Source organism: Platichthys flesus, chromosome 3 (assembly GCF_949316205.1).
Source record: "Platichthys flesus chromosome 3, fPlaFle2.1, whole genome shotgun sequence".
Classification (NCBI taxonomy): Eukaryota; Metazoa; Chordata; class Actinopteri; order Pleuronectiformes; family Pleuronectidae; genus Platichthys; species Platichthys flesus.
The window spans coordinates 8932610-8955758 of NC_084947.1; the positions used below are offsets into that span (position 1 = coordinate 8932610).

A 23149-nucleotide genomic window follows, 5' to 3' on the forward strand; every position below is an offset into this window, starting at 1 on the left:
TGTTGTTGCAATGCACTTTACACATACACTTCAGTTACCTATTGATTACCACTGGCACAATGGTTTGAATCTTTATTGTGACCTAAATCCAGTTAAGGTTGTTTACATGGATGGTGGGTTGTATTTTTTCATGCATCTGTAATTTACTTTAGTAGATTTAATTTGGTGTCATTTTCAGTAAAAGGTAAAAGAGGAGAGTGTGTGGAAGATATTTTTGAATTGTTCCATTTCAGTGTATACATCCCTGTTGTGATGTATTCACAAATGTGAACCCAAAGAAAGTTTTATAAACGCTATCATGTGTTTAGACACTCACCCACAGCAGCATTAACACAGAGATGCACATGGTAGTAAACAGATTATTTAAGTGTTGATCTCTGAGAAGAAATCTCACTGTTAACACGGTTTCTTAGTAAACCAGTGGATTCATCTTAAATGGCTTTTATTCCAAACACATCCATTCAATTTAAACAGATAAAACACACAGTAATCAGTGTTAAATGGCTAAATGAAATCCCCCTCATCCCCCAAATTGAAAAGAAAACTCTTTCACTGAAGCCTTGAACATGTCGTCACGAAACTCCTGCAAAGGGAAGAGTCGTTTCTTAGAATCAGCACAAATACTGAACATCTGGAGCTGCTCTGTTTCCTGCACCAGACACACTTTACATTTTACGTCCCCGGCGCCACTTTGGAAGGCAGAGATCCAACAATGGCCCCAAATCATCCAACTGTCAACAAACCAGACTCCTTCATCTGACTCATTAGCTCACGACTCTAAACACACTTTTTTTAAACAAAAACAGTTAGTGATCATTATATTAAATATCATTTATTTACTAAATATTTGATGGTACATATTTAAAACAAATGTACAATGGGTTCATAATAAATGTTTTAATATATTTGTTTATGTTTAGCTCCTCCTCCTCAGCTATTAATATACACATTTGATATATTATTTACAAAAATGAAGATGATTTGCCATTTACAAATATTCTAGTAGTAAGGATGTGATGTACGGCGATGAGATTAAACACAAAAGTTCATGAAACATCAAAACAAATGGTGCAAATTCACACCAGAGAGCAAAATGTTGGTTTGATATTGTTCACTGACTCCAAAAAGTGCTTACTCATGTTATTCCTCTATTTCTTTTTGTTATATTGAGGTGTAGGTATTAATACATTTATTTAACATTACAGTAATACCATGGGGATATTCACTTGAGGCACTCTTACATTCTGAGTTTTAATGAAAGCACAGTTATACTACTGTAGAAATGAAATGAATATGTCACTAAAAGTCTAGTCCACTTGGCCATGCTGCTATCAAGAAAAGCTTCATTTGAGTGTAAAGTAAAACACTGCAACTAAGAGGCTATGATACTAACTTGCATCCACAGTCTACAGGGACGGGACATGTTGTGCAACCCACATTGCATGAGCATCATGTTAGTTAGTTAGTTAGTGCCTGTAGCACCCCTGCTGGGGTATAGGCCGTCGACAAGGGACCTCCAGAGTTCACGGTCGCTGGCGTTCTTTTCTATCTGCGACCAGGTGCCTCCCAGTCTCTTTGTGTCTGCCTGAAGGTCCCGGCGCCAGGTGTTTTTAGGACGTCCTCTGCTTCTCTTTCCTTGAGGGTTCCAGGTCAGAGCCTGTCTGGTGGTGTTTGACTCTGGTTTGCGTAATGTGTGCCCGATCCATCTCCATCTTCTTCGTCCAATTTCGTCTGCTGCTGGGGGTTGTTTTGTTCTTGTCCACAGATCGTTGTTGCTGACCTTGTTTGGCCAGTAGATTTTCAGGATTCTTCTGAGACATTTGTTTATGAAGGTTTGCACTTTATTTATTGTGATCTTATTGATTCTCCATGTCTCTGCCCCATAGAGCAGGACGGATTTTACGTTGGAGTTAAAGATTCTGATTTTAGTCGTTTCCCGTATCTCTCTAGAGTTCCAGATGTTCTTGAGAAGTAGAAATGATGTCCTTGCCTTACCTATCCTAGCTTTTACATCTGCATCTGTACCACCCTGACTGCTGATGATACTCCCCAAGTAGGTGAAGGACTCTACCTCTTCTAACATGGTGTCACCAAGGGTGATCGGTTCCGTACTAGTTGTATTTATCCTTATGTTTTTAGTTTTTCCCTCATGGATGTTAAGTCCTACTTGTGAGGAAGTCTCTACGAGTGTATTGATCTTGTCTTGCATCTGGTGGTAGCTATGTGACAGTAGTGCCAGGTGATCTGCGAAATCTAAGTCATCCAGTTGGGTCCATAATGTCCATCGGATTCCGTTCTTCCTTTGTTCTGTTGTTGTTCTCATGATCCAGTCAATGGCTAGTAAAAACAGGAATGGGGATAGAAGACAACCCTGTCTGACCCCAGTCTTGATCTGGAACTGTTCCGTGAGCTGTCCATCATGTATCACTCTACAGGTCATTCCAGAATAGCTGTTTTCAATGATGTTCACTAGCTTAGTGGGCACTCCATGGTGTCTCAATAACTTCCATGCGGTCTCTCTATGTACACTGTCGAATGCCTTCTCGTAGTCGACAAAGTTGACATAGAGTGGGGAGTTCCACTCTAGTGACTGCTCTATGATAATGCGAAGAGTGGCAATCTGGTCGACACAGGACCTATTCTTTCTAAATCCTGCTTGCTCGTCTCTCAGTTGGTGGTCAACTGCATCCTTCATTCTGTCCAGGATGACTCTATTTAGCACTTTGCCTGGCACAGAGAGTAGGGTGATCCCTCTATAGTTGTTGCAGTTTCCCAGGTCTCCTTTCTTTGGGAGCTTGTTAATAAGGCCCTCTTTCCAGTCAGATGGTATCTCTTCTTCTTCCCAGATCCTTTTGAAGAGTGGATGCAGCAGGCTCACCGTGATACCAACGTCTGCCTTTAGGGCTTCTGCCGGGATGTTATCTGGCCCAGTTGCTTTCCCACTCTTCAGCTGCTGTATCGCTTTCCTGATCTCCTCTCTGCTGGGTATGTCACAGCTGATGGGGAGGTCGGTCTGTGCTGGTGGGATATCTGGTGGGTTTACTGGTGGGGGTCTATTTAGCAGTTCCTCAAAGTGTTCTGCCCATCTGTGTAGTTGTCCGTCCTTTGTTTTAATGCTGTTTCCCTCTTTATCCCTGACCGGTCTTTGTGGCCTGCTGTATTTGCCCGACAGCTTTCTGGTGGTGTCATACAACTGTTTCATGTTTCCATTTCTTGCTGCTTCCTCTGCTTCTTCGGCTAGGTTGTCGATGTATTTCCGCTTGTCCGCCTTAATGCTCCTCTTAACCATTCTATTGATATTAGTATACTCTTCTTGTGCCTTTGCCTTGGATGCTCTTGTACGACTGTTTGTCACTAGTGCTTTCTTCTCTTTTCTTGTTTGGATTCTTTTTTGGGTTTCTGTAGATATCCACTCCTTTTGCTGGAATTTCCTGTAGCCAACCACTTCTTGGCATGTGGATATTAGTGCGTCTTTAATATGTTGCCACTGACTGTCGATGCTGTTTTCGTCTTCAAGTAGGTCCTGGAGAACGTCAAATTTGTTTGATAGTTTCAGTCTGAATTCCCCTTGTTTTTCTGCGTCCCTCAATAGGCTCACATTGTATTTCTGTCTGTTAGCTGTTGTCTCCGTCTTGTTCTTCTTGAGCTTGAGTTTCAGTCTAGCAGTTAACAAATGATGGTCAGATGCTACATCTGCCCCCCTTTTAACTCTCACATCCTGTAGTGATCTTCTGAACTTCTTGCTTATGCAGATGTGGTCTATTTGGTTCTCTGTTGTGTGGTCTGGTGATACCCATGTTGCTTTGTGTATCCTCTTATGTGGGAAGATGCTGCCTCCGATAACAAGCTTGTTCAGTGCGCAGATATCCATAAACTTCTCTCCGTTTTCGCTTGCTTCTCCAAGTCCATGTGTTCCCATCACCTCCTCATATCCGATGTTTACTTTTCCTACCTTTGCATTAAAGTCACCCATGAGGACGGTGGTATCTTTCTCTGGATATTTGTCCAGGATGTTCTGAAGCCTGTCGTAGAACTCCTCTTTTTCTTCTTCTTCACTGGGGTTCGTTGGTGCGTAGCATTGGATGACATTCATCTTTATCTTCTCCTTTGTTGTTCTGAACGATGCTGTGATGATCCTTGGTCCATGGGCCTCCCATTCTATCAGTGCTCTCTGTGCGGCTCTTGATAGCATGAGGGCTACCCCTTCTGTGTGTGGGGCATGGTCATCTTCATGGCCCGAGTAAATCAGCAGCTCTCCACTCATTAATCTTTTCTGGCCTGATTGTGTCCATCTTGCCTCACTGATGCCCATTAGTACAAGATTATAGTTTTTCATCTCTTGTGCTATTTGAAAGGTTTTCCCTGTTTGGTACATTGTTCTTACATTCCATGTTCCAATGGTAATGTTTTTCCTGGTTGAGAGAAGGATGGTCGGTCCTGTGGCTTCCAGGGGCTCCTGGCTTTCACCACACAACGTCATTTGTCTTCTAGCTGAAGAGCTACTCTCTCCCAGGGCCGTGTCCTCTCGTAGTTCATGATGAGCATCATGTGGAGACGGAGAACAGAGAACGTTCCCAAACAGACCCTACACCATTTCCCCATTTAGATCATTTATTAATGAGAGCCACAAGCTGGTACACTGTTGTTTTCCTTCCACCACTCCGTCCCACCTGCTTGGAATCTATACATACCTACAGTGTAGATATACTACTGCATATATATCCTTTAACTTTACTTTACCCTCGTCCTGGAGTGTCTTCTCTATTCCCTCTCTCTCTCTGATCTCACTGTTTCCAGCAGCGTCAAAAAGAAGGGAAGAAGAGGTAGCAGAGGAAGCAGAATATGAAGAAGCCGATGACCCAGTTGACTGAATAGATGTAGATGATGACCATGTCCATGTCAAAGTGCCAGCCTCCAGAGTCTTCCTCAAAGTCCAGAGCATCCAGACGAAAGCCTCCTCCACGGGAGAACTGGCGTCTGGCGTTGGGACTGGGTTGTCGCTGGAAACCTGGTTTGGGCGACAAATGAGGAAACTCAAAATTACATTCCAGCCAAAAACGTGATGAAAAAAAACACTGTGAAATAGTTACACGATAATTTTCTCTTTGTATTAATGTAAGAATGTGAGAATGGATTCCAATGTTGACAAGAAAAGATTGAAAAAAAAAATGGCAGGTTACTATTGAAGACGCCAAGAATCACATGCTGAGGTTCCAGGGAAATTGGGCAAATAATAAAATAATGAAAAATGTATACCTTCTGTGATCACACACACATTACCTGTTTGTTTTCTAAGGCAGCTCCAGAATAAATAATTGGATCATTCTAGCCAATTACAATTATATATTTGTCACTGTAGAAATAGCATAGAAACAACAAAAAATAACATATACAGAAACTAATAACTAAAAGTCTGAAAACTAATTGTAGCTGGGTGGATGGCCAGTGAAACACTTCTTAGGTGGGTAAAGTGAATCAGTAGTGAACAATATCCACTTATCTGTTTGCAGCTGAGTAGTTGACATTGATTTTGTAGGAGTTTATTTGATGTTTGGATAATCACCTGACAATAATTAAAGTTCCTGAAAGTCCATGAAACCCATCTATCTAAAAGAATCCACTAGGAATATTAACAAGTTGATATATCTACAGTGAGCAATGGGAAATATTTTTATTATATGCACTTAAAATGTGTGGATGATTTAAAATGTATAAAATCTCAAGTTACAGTTGATTAATTTTACAACAATAAGTGCCTTTTGATGTTTTGTTGGGTGTGGTCATTCTTTCAGGCCACAGACTTTTGAACTAATATATAGAAGAGTATCTGGAGTTGAACACAGGTAATACAACAGTCTCATGGGGACAGGAGTTAGAAACTTGCCTCCGAAGATACGGAAAAGTTTCCTGCAGCTCGGTAAAGGCCACTTGGCACAACTCGCTTTCTGAAAATTCTGTTTCCTGGAGAGGTATTCCTTCGGGAAGAACGTTCTCGCCGTTTGGTTCAGCTCTGTGAGAAAGACAAAGAGATAAACGTAGAGGCATCTCAGTCACCCCTTCCCTTGTCTTCAGGCTGGGGAGATGATGTTTGATTTACTCATTGTATTCAAAACGAAAGAATAAGAAAAGAAGCAGCAGATGAAGCAGCACTCGACTCCCTCGTTCTCTCCTTGTTCTGTCTCAGTGTGACCTTGGCTTTGGTAATCAAAACAAGAATGCAATCTACCATCCTTGTCACCTAATCACCAACAAGAGTCCTCAGTGTGCCTGCAGTTCTGGTAACCGCGGCCACTCTCATCTTTTTATGGCCGCGGCCGAGTCCCTGCCGCTCACATTCTCCTCCTGCACAGGTCCAGAAGTAGGTCACCGTGAATCACAGAACTTCATTACTCATTCATGGACTTGACCAAATCAGACTCCGTCCCATGTAATCAGTGTGCAGTGATCGTGAGGGCTCATAAAATATGCATATCTGTGTGCAGCATGAAAGTGCACATGATATAACAGTATTGTGTTGTGTTAAAACAGTGTATAGCGTTCACTTAATTCATCAGAATATGCTTTCCGGAAATAGCGCTCATGGTTTCTGTCAGGAAAGTCAGAAAGCAGTGGATAGAAATGTTCAGTTTGTGTGGGACACCGTCCTCTCAGTGTTACTCATCTGATCGGAGCTGAACTAAAGGTCTACCATGCTCCCTGTGGGACATGTGCAGCTGGGCCCTCTGCTTACATGCAGCTGACACGTCATCAAGCTGCAAATATACATGTAATTATGTGTCTTTTCTAACATTATATTCATCTGAAAGTAATGTTACTGAGTCATGATGGGGTTAGTTTTTAATAGACTTTTTACTGGCAGCTATAATTCGATCAAGACTACTGAAGAGAGGCATAAGTAAGAAGAGTTAAGAATAAAGTCCTTATTGGCCTTTAGCTCACCCTTCTGGAAGAAGACGTGCGTGATGATGGTTCTGCAGAGGGGGCAGGGGGTGTTGGTGGGACTGTTCTTAGCCAGCGTCCTCAGACAGGGTTCACAGAAGACGTGGTTGCAGGGGTGGCACATGTACGGGCTGAAGTACACGTCCAAACACACAGCGCAGATGTAACCCTCTCTGTCCCCGGCGCTCACGTCCTCCTCGTCCTCACTGCTGCTGCTGGACGGGTTTCCTGTGGAACTCTGGGTGCAGAGGGGGAAGCATCCATGTTTGTGAACAAATGTCTCCTTGCATGACTGAAGAGATGCTCCTTAATGCAGATTAATATTTATGTGCATAGATTCACGCACGCATGTGTTCACGTGCAAGTCGATGTTGTTCTGATGTCATAATTTTTTATGTTTTGGATTGAGATTCAAATTGGATTAGTGTCACAATTCAAATAAAAATAGATTTTATGAGAATATGAGAATAATAAAAATGACATTTCTAACTGAACCTAATTCTTAAGCTTTTCTCCAACTTCACAACTCCATTCAATTTAATTCCAATGTTTCATATTGAGCACAGGGTTGTGATTACTTGGACCTTGAAAGCAGGTTTAGCGAAAACGTGAAAAGTGTGTGATAATCCTGAGATGAGGGTAACTCTGTGTGTGACCCCAACCTGCTCGCTGGCAGGTTTTCATCAGCAAACCCTGAGTTTCTCTTTTTCCCATCCCCACCAATCATCCATCAACATAAGAAACAAGATTCTCAGCTCAGAATAGAATCTGGTATGTCTTCTTAAAACTGAGACATTCAGACGACACTGCAGTTTCCCTGCACAGATACATAAAACTGAGTGAATATTCAGACGCATTAAGATGAATAATAATTTCTCTCTGATCGTTGCCACTGATGGAACGTCCCTATCCTAGTTCACATATCATATTGGACATTATGGGATATCTGTGAGTGAGATGCTGTCTGGTGCTGTGCTGTAACTCAGGAATCTTTCACTGCTGCTGCCATTTATTTTTTAGATTAATGTCCAGTGTCATGATTCAAGTTTCTAGCTTCATTGGATTAAAAAGGAAGCGCTGCTTTTTATGTACCTGTTTCCAAGGTGAGTATGGGAGCTCCATTGACAACCACCATGCACAAACTCAAAGTTCATTAAACCGAGGTTCACCTTTCAGAGTTCAATTTTTGGGCTCAGAGTTTAAAGCTGATCTCTGACACAAGCCTCTGGTGCCATGAGGGATTTAAAAAATAAAATTCTACATACAGCAAACTTCTGAGACATATTGCAGAATAACAGAGAACAATCCAGACTCAGGGCTTTAAGCGTACATTAACACTACAAGATGTCACTGCACCAATCACAAGTAAATCTGCGTGAATTTTTTTTTTCTTCTGTTCTGGGTACTTTTCTATTTGACCCTATCCGAGTGTAAATGTCTTTGACACCTGCCTGTGCAGCAGAATAATGTGTGTGAGACGTCGGGTGTGTCAGGTGTGAGTTAAGTGGAGTGAGGCGCCCATCTTCATTTTCTCACATCTTACTGAACAGAACAAACACAGAGAGAGCAATCTGACCCTGAAGTTCAACCTCCATCCACTTCACAGGAAACAGAAGCAGCATCTCAGGATATTGTTATTACTGAGCAATCTTTCGTAGGATTTTCAGAGGTCAGGCATCAACGTTCTGTTAGATAGAAGACATTTTGTGTACACTGCTCATGGTCAATCGCCTCGTATTTTAAAGTAGTAAGCTTTTACTTCATGCAGCACAATTCATCTGGCAGCCCCTTCCCCTGAAATCTCTCTCCTCTTCTTCAGTGTCTTCATCGTGAAATTTCCAAATCCCAGCTTTAACTCACATGAGAGGATGCATCAGAACTCGTTTTGAGAACAGTAGCCTGGCCCCCCCCAATGCTTCCGTGGACCTGTTACAGCAGAGCCCTGGGGAGCAATGTCTGAAGCTCGAAATTTGAGAAAGCCTGGGGGTGCGTGCAGGGTAATTACCACTCTCTCACCCAGGGGGAGCTCCAGGGAGTTCCCTGTCACACCAGCCCTGCCTCCCAAGGTGTGTCATTAACACTGGAGAGACTCCAGAGCGTGTGGATCCCAGGTTATAACGGGCTCCGAGGCTCTCCCCTGGTTACATGCACTGTATCATTGGAGCTTTGTCTTGGTTACATTTAAAAGTGGAATAAAAGAAGTAGCATGGCTGGAGCTTCATGTAGGAGCTATACTCTTCCAGAAAACTGAATAATTGAAAATGAATAAACATAAAGGAATCATAATTCTTCCTCCGATAAAAAAACTTACTGCAACTTAAACCACATTTCAGCTTCTCTATAACAGCAATTAGACCGACAGCGTCTAATAATGCAGCACTAATCGTCTCACACCACACAGGATGTAACCTCTTCCTGTGGGAACACGGATGATAATAACTGCTGCTTTGACCTTTGACCTCCAGCAAAGCTTTTCCACAAACCAAGTAGGCAAAGTAACAGGGACGCAGTAAAGTTAGGATGGGAGAAGAATAAATGAAGTATCTTCTTTGTCAAAACTGAAATGTACATATTTGATATCTGAGCTAGGCTTTGTGATCAGAGAGTTCAGGTCCATACAAAGCAGAAATACATGAATGAGAACAGCTACTGTTGAACTGCCAGCAACCCTCCTACGAGCTGATGTGATGCTGGCTGATAGCACTGCTGTGGTTGGACTGCGCCGCTCCCAGTAGGCGATAAGTTTAACAGAGCAAAGATAACACGATGCAAGTTCAACAAACTTTGATAATGACAAATGAGCAGGCCAGCTCGTTTCAGTCCCTCATGAATAAATCAAGTTCAAACAAATAAACAACTGGAAAAATATCCCTACTCAGTGGTTGTCTGAGAGATTGGTGAGAAGATCAATACCAACTTCTGAATATGCATTAAATGTGGAGCTGCATGGCAGGCTGGGGCAGGATTAGCTTAGCTTAGCATAGAGACTGGCAGCAGATGCAAGGAGCAAGGATACACTCTGCTGAAAACACATTATAGTTTACGTGTGCAATAAATGTTGGGTACGTTTGGGCAAATTAGACGCATTTTCCTGTGGGTGGATTCATCATGAAACAACTGACACAATTCTATCTGTTAGAGTATGTGAGATGTGTATAACCACATCGTGGCTGAACGTCAGCACACCACCTCCAATGAGCCAGAGAGAGGAAGCTCTCAGTTCAAAACAATGCAATCAGCAGGAGGGGACGCAGAATTAAGAAATGGATATTCTCAGTGTCTAAGCAGCTAATTCTGTTCAGCCGTCTGTGATTCGGCAGTTAGAATGAATTCAACCTGCCGACACGACTGCAGATCTGCAGCAGCCAATCAGAGCGGAGTCTGCTCTTTTGTCTGCCCGGTTTTGAAGGGCCCTCTGCCCAAGCCTCATCGTGCAACTAATTCAGTTGTGACCCCACTTTAAACCACACAGACAATGGCTGTTGAGATGAGCCTGGTGCTGATAGGGCCGTTGAGAGTCAGACACACACACAGATATAAATGTGTCCAGCAGCTACACTCTATGCTGTAAAGTATAAATACAGTGAGAAGTATTACATTTTTGTACTTTTTGTTACGTACCACACACACACACACACACACACACTCACACACACAAACACACAAACACACACAGGCAGCTTTTGCTTTCTTTTCTGCATTAGGCTTCCATCCCAAAAAGGCAAACAGACCATTAAGTGGATGAGTTTGGTAGTTTAAGTGCTGAGGTGGTCGACTAATATAAATCTCACAGCATCACTGGAAATACTCCACTTTGCTGTGTCAACTTGTTCCCTAAAGTCAACAACCACATCAAAGACCCACTGCATGTGGTGTTTTTCTGCTTCTGTGTGAACTCTGGTGCTGATAAAGACTCCACATGACAAGAAGAACCTTTGATTTGATATGCTAATCGTTTGTCATTCTGCAGTAGATGTTTGAACCTTCATCTCCCAGGTTTTCAGTGGCCACAAGGAAAAAATCACATAGGATTTGCTTTGATTATTGTATCAATTGAGAAATGGGAGAAAAAAACTATATATAAATTCATTTAATCACCTCTGCTGTAGTTCCTGACTGGCAAGATATTTGGTAAACGAAGACTTCAGCAGAGAGTGGTAATAAGAAGGCTGTTAATTGCGTCATTCACCTGTCTGCTCTCCAGTTGACTCTGTCTCCACCTCTCCCTCCTCCTCTGCCTCCTCCTCAGACACTTAATCCTGTTCTTCTCTCTTTTAATCATCCTCCACTCTCCAAACGGAACACAGGGCGGCACCACTGCCGGGGTCACGGCCTGACTCATCACATCTAAAACGCCGCTGCCTTCTTCCTCGCCATCTTCGCTCTCCTCCTCTTCTTCACCCTCCTCCTCTTCTCCTAACTCTGTGCTATGACGGCTCTGCGATGATCTCCCAGTTGCTGGCCCCGTTCTGACCCCCACCCAGAAAGGATCTGGCTCCCTGGAGGAACTAAGCGGGTGGCGGTGCGAGGCTCCTGCAGGGTGCCCCTCAGGAGACAGAGGTGTGGTTCTGGATTGGATGGGAGGCTGAGGGAGAGAAGAAGACCCGGCTCTCATTGTTGGCCGAGGAGACTGGGCATTTAAATTGATCGGGGTGGTCTGGGAGCAGGCGATACTGAGAGGTCTGAGACATGCGTGTCCTCTCTGGAAGTTGTGTGATCCTTCTCCAGCTTCCAAAGAATTACAGCTGGATGAACTTCCAGTGCTTCCTGTCCCTCTATCTCCATGTGTCTCAGTTCTCTCAGTCTTCCTCTGCCTTTGTTTTCCTCTGTCCCTTCCTCCTACATGTCCAACACGGTGTCTCTCCTCCTCAGTTTCTTGGTTGTCCGCTCTCCGTCGTCCTCTTCCTTCCTCTCTGCAGGTCTTCCTGTGGGATTTCCTCCCCGGCAGGGCAGGTCTCATCAGATGCTCCCCATCCCTCAACCTCCCCTCTCCAGCCGGATCTGCACTCCTCAGAGAAGGTCTCACTGTCTTTAAACATGAGGTGTACGTTTCTCTTTCTTCACTGGCTTCCTCAGTTCCTTGACTTCCAACTCTGCTTGATCCATTCACACCAGAGGCCCCCGCATGGCAGCTCATGGCGTTGGCCTTGCAGCCCCCTCAGGCCCCAGCAGAGCGTGTCTGATGTGACTTCAACCAGCTAGCTTGGTCTTTCCCCTGCCATCCTTCCTTCAGTCTTGTTTCTGCCTCCAACTTCTTCTGGACGTATAGAGTTTCCAGAGAATTTCAAACGGACTGTTCCAGTGCAGAGGAGGTGCACGGTGAAGCCCTCTGGCCTGGTCCGTCCTGGACCCGTTAGCCCCCTGGGACATTCCACACTGTTACAAAGACAAAGTCCCTCTGGTGAGCCGCATTACAATAGTTGCACAGTTCCTGGCCTCACTATTGTCCTGTGTGACCTATAGAAAACTCTATGCAACCACTGAACACACAAAATAAGATGAAAAAGCCAGAGCCACCTTTTTTTTTTATCACATCCATACCATGGTGTCAGCTTTTTTCATTCTCCACTTGATAAACAGAACACAGGGAGAGTGTGACTGCTGTTGTGTGTGTTTAGTTGTCATATAAATATAATAAATGTTCCTTCATTTGATGTCTGCGTTTTGTTTCTGGCTCGTCTTTGACAGACTTGCACATAAGAAACTTCTAGACAAGGAGAAACTGTTTTAGATAAAAAATGTCAGTCAAACCTGTTCAATCGCTCTTTTCTTCCCCAACAGGCTGCGTTACTGCCTCTTAATATAGAATCTAAGGGTTGAGAACAAAAGATTCTTTGTCAGAAGAAGAAACTAACGTTAAGGGGAAAAGTCTGAAATCAAAGCTTTATTTAGGGTTAGTTTATATTAGGCTATGCTGCTAAATTCTCTGATTCATGGGACCTAATATAATATTTACAGGACTGCTATTAATATTTAGTGTATATTTTTAGTTCTTTGGTGAACACCAGTCCAACTTCTGATTATTCCTATGTTTAATTGTTCAGCCTCATTTACATATCCATTATGCTCACAAAATGTTCAAAGTGATCACATGATCACCCCTGTGGGCACTGTCCTACAGGACAGAGCAAGACTTTACAATGATAATGTAAGGTAGTGCTTCTCATTTTACATTGTGAAGTTTCAAATTCTCTTTCAAACGGACATTTCACAAATTAAAACCAGTTGTCACAAGGTGATCTGGAGCTTTTGAAGACCTCAGGAAACTGGAGCTCTTGGACAGAGACCCTAACCCATGAGGTGACACGGCTTTCAGCAGCAGTGGTACAAAGATGAAAATACAAGTCATGCAAGTAGTTATAACAATGAACTACTGTCCCCTCTTTCACCCGAAAACAAGGTATTCAAATTAAATATAAAAATATAACTCACATACTTTGTTTCTGGCCTAGGATCTGCTTTCCCTTCTCCCTCCACCCCATGTTTTCTGTCTTTTCCTCTGACGGGTGCCAAAACACATAATAAAAAATCTTCACTATGTTTTGTCATCAAGTAAGAGGGAAAATATACCTTATAAGACATTATGGATTAATTAACTGACAAAGAGAAATGGCAGTTTAAATCAGTACGACTAGAAAATATATAAACATTCTGAAAACTAATTACAAAAGATCCCAAAAGCCTCCGTCCATATTTAGCAGCTTGAGGTCCAAGGTGAGGTTTGGGTCAACCACTAAAGCTTCATCAGAGGATCTGAGGGGCAGTTTGCAAACGAGAAATAATGCCACTCAATATATATATATACATATATTTTTTGGGGGGTTTATAGTGGTGTTGAATCCTACTATTACAATCATTGCCTCGTACCAGCCTAATCCAGTCATGCAGACAGCAAACGTTACTGCCCTGCAAACAGACACACTGTGATGAGCATTAATGTTTCAGCTTTTTGTTTTCACTATTCTCCATTTTAAAATCCCCATTTTAATTTCACTTTCCCCTTTAAATTCTGAATTAAATAGTTATCCTACAGGTGATGTAGCTCCCCACCACCTAAGAGGTGGCTCAAAAGGTCAGCGGTTCGATCCCGAGCTCCTCCCCTTTGCACGTTGAGTTGTCGTTGTGCAAGACACAAAAACCTCAAATTGCCTCTGATGGGAGTCTTGGCAGTGTGTGAATGGGATGTTTAATAGAGAGCCACTATATATAGCAGCGCAGTATGAATGTGCATGTGGATGGGTGATTTTCCCTCAGTGTAAATTGCTTTACTATCATAGAATGTACAATCCATTCCATCCGTCCCTCTGAAGGCACAGCTGTATTTCCTCACTGGTTTTATTTCTCACTGCTCACAATGTCATATGTGGCAATGATATTATTGTTTTCAAGGGATCTCCCCCCCCCCCCCCCCCCCGATTTCTCTCACACACAGCTTCTATCCCACTCTTATATCATCCCACCATTTCCCCTCAGCCGCAGCCCAGCCCCCTCCCGGTTGCCTCACCCTTCCCACAGTCTCTCACTTCAGGATGAACCAGCAGTCGTGAGATCTGAAGCCATGATTTGGTGCAGTACCCGCTGTGGACGGCAGATGGCAGCAGCTTTCCTCTCTCTACTGACATGGCGCTGTCCCTGGTCCTGAAACCAGCTTTCACTCTCTCAACACAGTTTTACGCATTTTACCTTTCTCCCAGTTTCCCGGTTACAAATACAGAAGTTTGCGAACCGGCAAATTTGACCGAACTCGTGCCTTGAGTTCCTCTTTGAGCTCCTTTACCAATTGAAAAACATCTGTTTCACATGAAGTTGAATTCAACGAGTAGTTCATTTGAAGTGATGAAAGATCCAGATATTACCACTTGAAGTTGAAGCAGCCCCCCCCCCAACATATGTGCCTTGTTCTTTCATATCTTGTTATTAAATACGCGTATAGGTGTTTATCCTGGCTGACACATACCCTTAAAAAAGCTATCCACGATATGCTATAGCTATAAGTGAGTCCAAAGAAAAAGGAGAGAGAGGAGAGCTCGGCTTCCTCCTCGGCTGTCTGCGGTGAAGAACTGAGCAACAAGCAGGGCACACGCACAAAACTCCAGGGCGACCTCCTCGGGGTCTGACGTACCCAGAGCTGCCGCTATAAATGAATTCACGGCGCCACTAAGCTCAGATGATTCGCAGTAACAGTGAGCGCAAACCGGCTGTCAACACTCACGGGCTCCAACACACACACACGCACGCACACACTCAACCCCCCATCACACACACTCACAAACACGCCTGCGTCATGCGTCCTGAGAACGACGGCACGAACTCGGTAACTCCGATGGACCCCGGTAAAAGAGAGAGCAGCCGCAGCAGCAGTTTGAGGGGCTGACTGTGTCCGGCACATCTGACCAGCTGCGTGTCCCCCCCTCCCCCCCACACACACTGCTCTGGGAAAGTTGCGCTCCGAGTGTGGTCGCACTATGGATTTTATAACAACAAGCAGCAACGGGAGCAACGCGACCGGCGGGTACCCTCACGGGATGGACGTGGTTGCGGACTGGGACGGGGGTGAGAATGGCACCGGGTCTGGATCTCTGCCTGACCTGGAGCTGAGTTACCAGATTATCACCTCCCTGCTCCTGGGGTCCCTCATCCTCTGCTCCATATTTGGCAATGCGTGCGTCGTGGCAGCCATCTACCTGGAGAGATCGCTCCAGAATGTGGCCAACTATCTGATCGGGTCCCTGGCCGTGACAGACCTAATGGTATCCGTTCTGGTTCTGCCTATGGCGGCCCTCTATCAGGTTTTGAACAAATGGACACTGGGACAGGATATCTGTGATTTATTCATCTCACTGGATGTACTGTGCTGCACATCATCCATCCTGCATCTGTGCGCAATTGCCTTGGACAGGTACTGGGCCATAACTGACCCTATTGACTATGTAAACAAACGGACACCGAGGCGAGCTGCGCTCTTGATTAGTGTGACTTGGTTAGTTGGTTTCTCCATCTCTATTCCGCCTATGTTAGGCTGGAGAAGTGCCGCAGACAGAGCAACCCCTGACGCCTGCATCATCAGCCAGGACCCGGGCTACACCATCTATTCCACGTTCGGGGCTTTTTACATCCCCCTTATCCTCATGTTGGTCCTGTACGGGCGAATATTCAAAGCTGCCCGGTTTCGGATTCGAAAGACGGTCAAGAAACCTGAGAAAGCTAAAGGGTCAGACAAGTGCTTAACCGTGTCCCCAGCGATCTTCCACAAGAGAACCAACGGGGAGGCCGGGGTAAAGGGCTGGAAGCGCGGCGACGAGTCCAAAACCAGCTCTCCGTGCGTAAACGGCGCAGTGAAACACGGGGAGGAGGGCGAGTCACTCGAGATCATAGAAGTTCTGAGCAGCTCCAAGACGCACCTGCCACTGCCCAACACCCCGCAGTCCTCGCAGGGCTACGAGCACATGAATGAGAAGAACTCGGGGGCGAAGAGGAAGATCGCGCTGGCCCGGGAGCGCAAGACGGTGAAGACGCTGGGGATCATCATGGGAACGTTCATCTTCTGCTGGCTGCCTTTCTTCATCGTGGCGCTGGTGCTGCCTTTCTGCGCAGAGAGCTGCTACATGCCCGAGTGGCTGGGCGCAGTCATTAACTGGCTGGGCTACTCGAACTCTCTCCTCAACCCCATCATATATGCCTACTTCAACAAAGACTTCCAAAACGCTTTCAAGAAGATTATCAAATGCAAATTCCACAGACCGTGAGCCCACGTGTTCACTGGCACGCGCAGTGATGAGCGGACTGTGGGCAACTGCAAAAAGAACAACATCAAGACTTTTCATTCAGGGACAGTCTCTTATCTGTGTGTGTGTGTTTGAGGTCAGCTGATGAAATTAGACAAGACAGGAACTATCGCTCTTAATGTACAAGCTCATGTTTATTCAGTGTTTGTAGCTACAGTATTTAGCCTTTACGCGGCGGCAGCCATCGTTGTATTGCCATCCAAGACGTGTCATTTGCCGAATTCCATGCATTTTTACCATGAGGCACGCACGATTTCCGTCCTACACCATGAGCTCTGTAGCACCGAAAACAATAAAAGCAGTCAAAGTTTGTCCTTAAGATCAACACGAGTCAGTTTCTTATTCAGAGAAAAGCAAGTAAATGAGCCCAGGGAGGATGAAACAGGGCCCGATTTATATGAAACATCACAGTTTCGGTTGGGCGCCGTCTTCATCATCATACATCTCCATCTGCTGTGATCACATGGAGTGAACCATTTACTGTGTTGTTGACGAAGCAAAGCAGTGAACGACTTATCAATTTGCAGTGACAGGCCGCACTGATGATGATGATGATGATGATGGGAGGGGGCGAGCAGGTTATCAGTGCGTGGTGTGTTTGAGGTCTCCACTGTAGATCCATCAAACCACGCTCAAAGTCAAAAGCAAGTGGAGAGGGTCACTTCTTTTTCCTGAAAATGGAGGCTGATATTACATTTATGATATATGATCACAGTCTCTCCTCGGTGCGTGCGTGAGAAAGAAACAAACACAGTCTGTGAAAGAAGGATTGCTCAAGAGAAAACTCAGGAGAGAAATATCACACATCTGTTATTGTTTGTATTGTACAGTACATTCTCCAAACAGGTTTATTAAGCACTTGTCACACTATCAACATGAAGAAAAATCTGAGCTGTATAGTGCACTAAAAATCACATATAACAGACAAGAGATGCAGGAATCCTCCTCTTTGCATAACCACCTTTCTTCTGTCAACAAATCCAACTCACAAATCCACTTAGATGAAACGATAAAGACTGCCAGAGAAGGAAAGGGGCGAGAAGGAGAGGAAAACAACTATCACGAAGAAGCCCCGGTGAGGCCTGCGCCTGCCACACAAGATGGGTGGCTATTTGGCCCGTTGTCAGGGCAACACATCAGGTTCCAGAGGCACCGTGGGTCGGTCGGTGCCGGGCAGCCGGGTGCTCGGCCGAGCTCGGACAGATAATGTGAGACGCAGAATGACACTGTAGAGACTTCACCTGTGGAATGTAAACGTGTTGGGTTTGCATCACCGCACTGATGAGACAGCGTCTGTGAGGGTAGAGAGGGAGAGAAGCAGACACTTAAACAGGAAGTTATTCAAAGATGAATCGATTGATCATCATTGAAACGTGTGTGATTGATAAAATAATAGATTAATATCATGAAACACCTTCCATAAAATCCCATATTGATTCAGGGGTCTCAGTTCTTACAGTGACAATCTATTTATGCTAGAACTGAAATTGTTGAGTTAAATAATTAATTGTGTATCGACAGAAAAACATTTCAGATTATTTTGGTTATCGATTAAACATTCTCTCCACTATGTTCTGACATATAAGACAAACCCTTGCATTTAATAATATGCTCCTGTAATAGGCCAGTGACACAGTACATAGTTTTCTTGCCGAACATTAATGATAAACCAGATAAGGCCTGCATATAAAACTACAACCAGAATAGATCTTTTAAAGCCTGAAAAGAAATCAGTCATAAAAAGTTTGAAGCTGCGCCTGGAGAAAATCTAGCGAGTCATAAAAACTGCCACTTCTCCCGGCTGCAGGGTTTCCTGTTCCATCCAACGCTTCTGCTCTGTGCAGTGTTATCATGACATCAAAAGCACTCAAAATGCTTCTTGGAAAATGAATCTAGTACCTGTGACCTGCAGGTCAAATTCTCGGCTTATGACGGCCTCAGTAAGGATCATAGAGAATGGGATGTGCAGCAGCAGAGAGGGGTGGAGGATATATCTCCTTTGTGACTGATCCTGCATGTTAACACTATTACCATCATTACATTTTGGATCATGATATGGGATTACGGATGACCTGTTTTAAACTATGTTGTGATATCAAATGTTTGGATTGAGGGGCTGCATTAATCCCACCTACTCTGGGAACGTAATAATGTAGGTGCATGAGTGAGCTGCGATGACGCAGGAGCTTTTCCTTCCACCCAGCAACAGAAGAGGAGAGGATTATATAAAATATTTCCAGTAACGGGGGGATTACTGGGTTTATTACACGTGTTCCACTGCCTTCTGGCCTGAAACAAAGGGGGAAACTGCATCAGATGCTGCTTCCATACAGCCATTCTGGTCCTATAGAAAGGATGAACAGTAATGTAAAGAGCAGTCCAGTACTAACGCAGAGCTCGTTTTCATACATTTTTCAACAGTGGAAAGTGGTGTCAGCCTCCGCCCTGTACCCCTTACCAGATATTAAACATTTATAGATTTAGCATAGAAAAGCAGGACAAGAAAAATATCAGGTGTTACTCCGAAGGCAATCCTGTTAATTTTAAAGTGACATTTGTAATTTTCTTTCACTGTGATTGATTCAACCGATCAATATCACAACAACAGCTGCCACCAGAAAATTAAGAACTGTGGCTTTTACTTTTAGAACACTGCTTTAATAAGGTGCAGAAATCACAGGCATGCAGAAGTACATGTACTACTTATTATCAATTATTTTATTAACATATAAAGTTACATGATCAGACCTTTTGTGATGAGAAAGTAAAAGACTTTTAAACTAACCAAAGGATCATTATTAATAGATCTTAGGAGGTGATCGGATAATCTGCTCTGATTGTTCCATTTTGAAAACAGACATTCTTCACTCAGCACGGAAGAAACTCAGCAAATCGGAAGGCAAATACCACCGACACCAGACTGACAAAGAGTGAGTACAGAGTTTATATGGATGTAAAAAAATATATATAATCATTTTAAAAATCAGCATCGCTAATCAAAAGCCCGTGGACTAACTGAAGCCTGTCAGAGTGATGGGTCTCAAAGGGAATGCTCAAAATAAACCCATAAATTCAGGCTGGGTTCAAAGGATGACAGACTGCTTTGGTGAAACTCTCATAAATGATGAGCACATCTAAAAATATTTGCTTCATAAGGACGTCCCTCTGACATTTATGATAAAAACCTGCTGGGATATATTTTTATCTCCGGTCTAAAAGTAAAAACCACTGTAGGTAATAAATAAATAACAGTCGGATAAACTGTTAAGGTGGCAGCTGGATGTCTGGGGGTGTATCTGTCTCTGTATCTAACACCATTAAAGTGACACAATACAGATTTACTATTCAGTTAAAAGCGCACACAGGCATGACATGGGGGCGCCAACATCAATCAACCCCCCCGCTCGAAAGAAGTGCGACTGACTCATGATTGCTCAAGTGTTTGCATCCGCAGGACCTCGATGCCTCGGCTCCCTCCCCTGGTCGCTCAAGCCCAGAGTCTGGATCCAAATCCCCTCAGCGGCGCAGGAACGTTAACCTTCATTTGGCGTCATTTCTGGATAGTGGGAGGAAGAAGAGACGCATCGTTTATCTCTATATACAGTCTATGAGCCAGTCATAGATTTTAAGCGGTTTTAAGAAGCTTGTCATTGCTGCAAACCAACGTGATCAGACATTTTTTGCTCAGGCCTCAAGCAATTTCCTGCTTTGCCTACCCTATCGAGACGCCCCTGCACACAGGTCACATTAACAGACGTTGAATGACACTTGGATACAGACAAAAATAAATAAATATGTAAATGTTCAATTTGGTTACATCACTGTCATTTGATCAATGTATGTTAATGTATGACTAAAGGAAATCAATGTCAAACACCATTTTGCCCTTACACTATGTTCAATAATGTCTTTAGGGCTTTGATTTATGTGACATTAGCCTGAAAAAAAAAGATCCTGTTAAGTGCAAAAAAATGCAAATCCATTCTAGTCTGTACTTATAACGTGTTTGCGTCAATGCCATTGGCCAGAGCAATGTTAAGTGTGTCTGTCTGTGTATGAATCTTTTGGATGAGGGCTATGGTGAATCACACCAAGTTGACAAAACGAGTGGATGAGCAGGGAAGCGACGAATGAGAGGAAAGTGGGGACGGGAAAATGGTTTAAAAGACAACAGGAAGAGGAAAGAGGCAAAGAAGAGGAGAAAGTGTGAGAGAAATAGATATGAACACTCAGCACAACACATGTTTCTGCTCCCTCCTACTTCAGGGTCTTTCTGATGTGTCAGAGTCTTGTGAAGGATCTCGCAGCCCACGGCCCGTCAGTTGCCGCAGGCTCGCTCTCACTCTCTCTTTCTATATCTCCCCCCCGCCCATGCCTAAAAGACAGGCAGGATGGCAAGAGCACCGGAAAACTCTTTCTGACGTGGAGAAATTAGACTTTTGATATGGTCATTTTTCTACTAAAGGGGTTAGTTTTCCTCATTTATAAAAGCGTGCGTCACTTCAGTTTTAAATCGTTGACTGATGACAGATTGGCTCTTTTGCTCTTCGCAGACAAAACCCATCCCTGTGATGCAGGGCAGGCGTCACACGTTCAAGGATAACAGCAAACAGTTAAGAGTAAACAGTGTCTAAAGCTTTCTGACACTTGTCGTTTTCACAAACAATTCAAACCCATGAGGGAGATGAGGAGTCGTGCTCCGGTGCCCTTTGCTTTTTGTATTACAGCCAGTGATGAACACTTCCCCTCAGTTCTTGGAATCTGAAATAACTCCCCTGCATCTCCTTCAACAAGACACAAACACTCGCTGCTGCGCCGCCTATCCTCCACTCTCTCTAATTCTCTTTCCCCCCCCCAGAGGACCCGCTCAGCGCTTCCCAGTAAGAGCCATTCAGCTTAAACTTTGATGGGATAAAGTACGTGGATAGACACTGAGTGGATGAAGCAGAGTGCCAAACACCAACTGTGTGACAAAACACTGACTGTGTGACACAGTACCAAAACAAAGTCCACTCCAAACAAAACAAGCCCCTCGCAGTTTGCCTGCAGGCAGTGAGTTTGCATTTGCCAGTCCGTGTATGTGTGTATGTCTGTGTGCGTTTCTGTGCGTGTGTGTGTGTGTGTGTGTGTGTGTGTGTGTGTTTGTGTGTGTGTGTGTGTGTCTGTGTGTCTGTGTGCAAAAGGGGCAGAGAGAAGTGGAGAGAGCACAGGCTGCATGCAGACAATCTGGAAAGCCTATTTGAGTTCGGGTCCAAAAAGAAGTGTCCATTATTGAGTTGGACTAGTATTCAGTATCTATTACTATCAAATATATTTACTAATCAGTGAGGGGAAAGCTCAACGTCAGTCTTCACTCTCCTGTCTTCCAGAGGGAATTTGTCTGATATTCAGGTGGAACAGAACTTGCACAAACTTAAAAACAATATACTTGAACTAAAATATAGAAAACATGCATTAAAACCTATAAAACATTAGTTTAGTTATATATATGAGGTGAATTCTGTAAACTTCAAATGAACTTCAAGTTCCAAAGAATTCCAACTGACCTACCTGATACCTACTGACACAGTCAGTACTTTATCCAGCATTAACCCCATCCATTACACTAATAGATTATGCATATTTACAGCACACACTATGAATGCAATTGGGCGTCTGAGAGATCTGAAAATGCAATCTAGGCTCCAACTTCCAATATTCACTTCATCATTCCTCAGATGGTCAGGGTCAAAATGGACTTCGCAAGAGGGAGAGAGGGAGAGAGAGAGAGAGAGAGAGAGAGAGAGACAGAGAGAGAGAAAGAGAGAGAGTATTTTTGTACCTCCTAGTGGCGAACTGTGTCAGTGATTCACACACAAGATGTCACAACTGGTTTTAATTTGGCCCTTGATGCCTCTGGCAGCATTTTGATGGCATTGGGAGGAAGAGACAGAGAAACAGAGCGAGACAGAGAGAGAGAGAGAACATCACTTGGCTTATTGCATCATTTCCAGTGCCTGTCAGCGAGCAAAATCCGATGCCAAGAGTCAGATCTGTTGCGTTAAAATGAACTCTTAAAATAAAAGCCCCCACTGTCTTAGTTTCATCTGCTGCCAGCTCTTGCGGAGCATTTTCCAAGCTTCTCTCCACGTGTCCCGCAGAATATGTTTACAGTCTTAGAATAAACAACATGTCAGCTTTTTGCTTGAGGGACGAGATTTAATTTGAATATATTGTTTTTAATTTTATATTTCCTCCACGCGTCTCTGTCCCTGACAAGCACCAGTCATTTAAAGTGTGGCGCCCACACTAACGAGGGGTTTATTGCTGCTTCATAGATCTTTAATGACGGTGTCATCTATATGCATGTCTTTTTGTGTCCTCAGAGACAGCGTCTTTGCTTTCAGTCATGTTGTCTTAACTGCCAATAGGAGACTGACACTTGC

The 23149-nt window shown here is 43.9% G+C and overlaps 2 protein-coding genes across 2 annotated transcripts; one reads left to right on the forward strand and one right to left on the reverse strand.

Annotated features, from left to right (window-relative positions):
• Positions 1 to 4543: 4543 nt before the first annotated feature.
• rnf180a (ring finger protein 180a) lies at positions 4544 to 12292 on the reverse strand. Its single transcript, XM_062380160.1, has 4 exons — positions 11129 to 12292; positions 6940 to 7177; positions 5885 to 6010; positions 4544 to 5008 (listed from the first exon to the last, which is right to left on the reverse strand). The coding sequence occupies exons 1-4, from the start codon at positions 12074 to 12076 to the stop codon at positions 4803 to 4805; spliced, it is 1518 nt and encodes a 505-aa protein (XP_062236144.1). The 5' UTR covers positions 12077 to 12292; the 3' UTR covers positions 4544 to 4802.
• Positions 12293 to 15358: 3066 nt separating this feature from the next.
• htr1aa (5-hydroxytryptamine (serotonin) receptor 1A a) lies at positions 15359 to 17045 on the forward strand. The gene has a single exon (XM_062381762.1). It carries the CDS (start codon positions 15405 to 15407, stop codon positions 16683 to 16685), a length of 1281 nt encoding a protein of 426 aa, XP_062237746.1. The 5' UTR covers positions 15359 to 15404; the 3' UTR covers positions 16686 to 17045.
• Positions 17046 to 23149: the final 6104 nt, after the last annotated feature.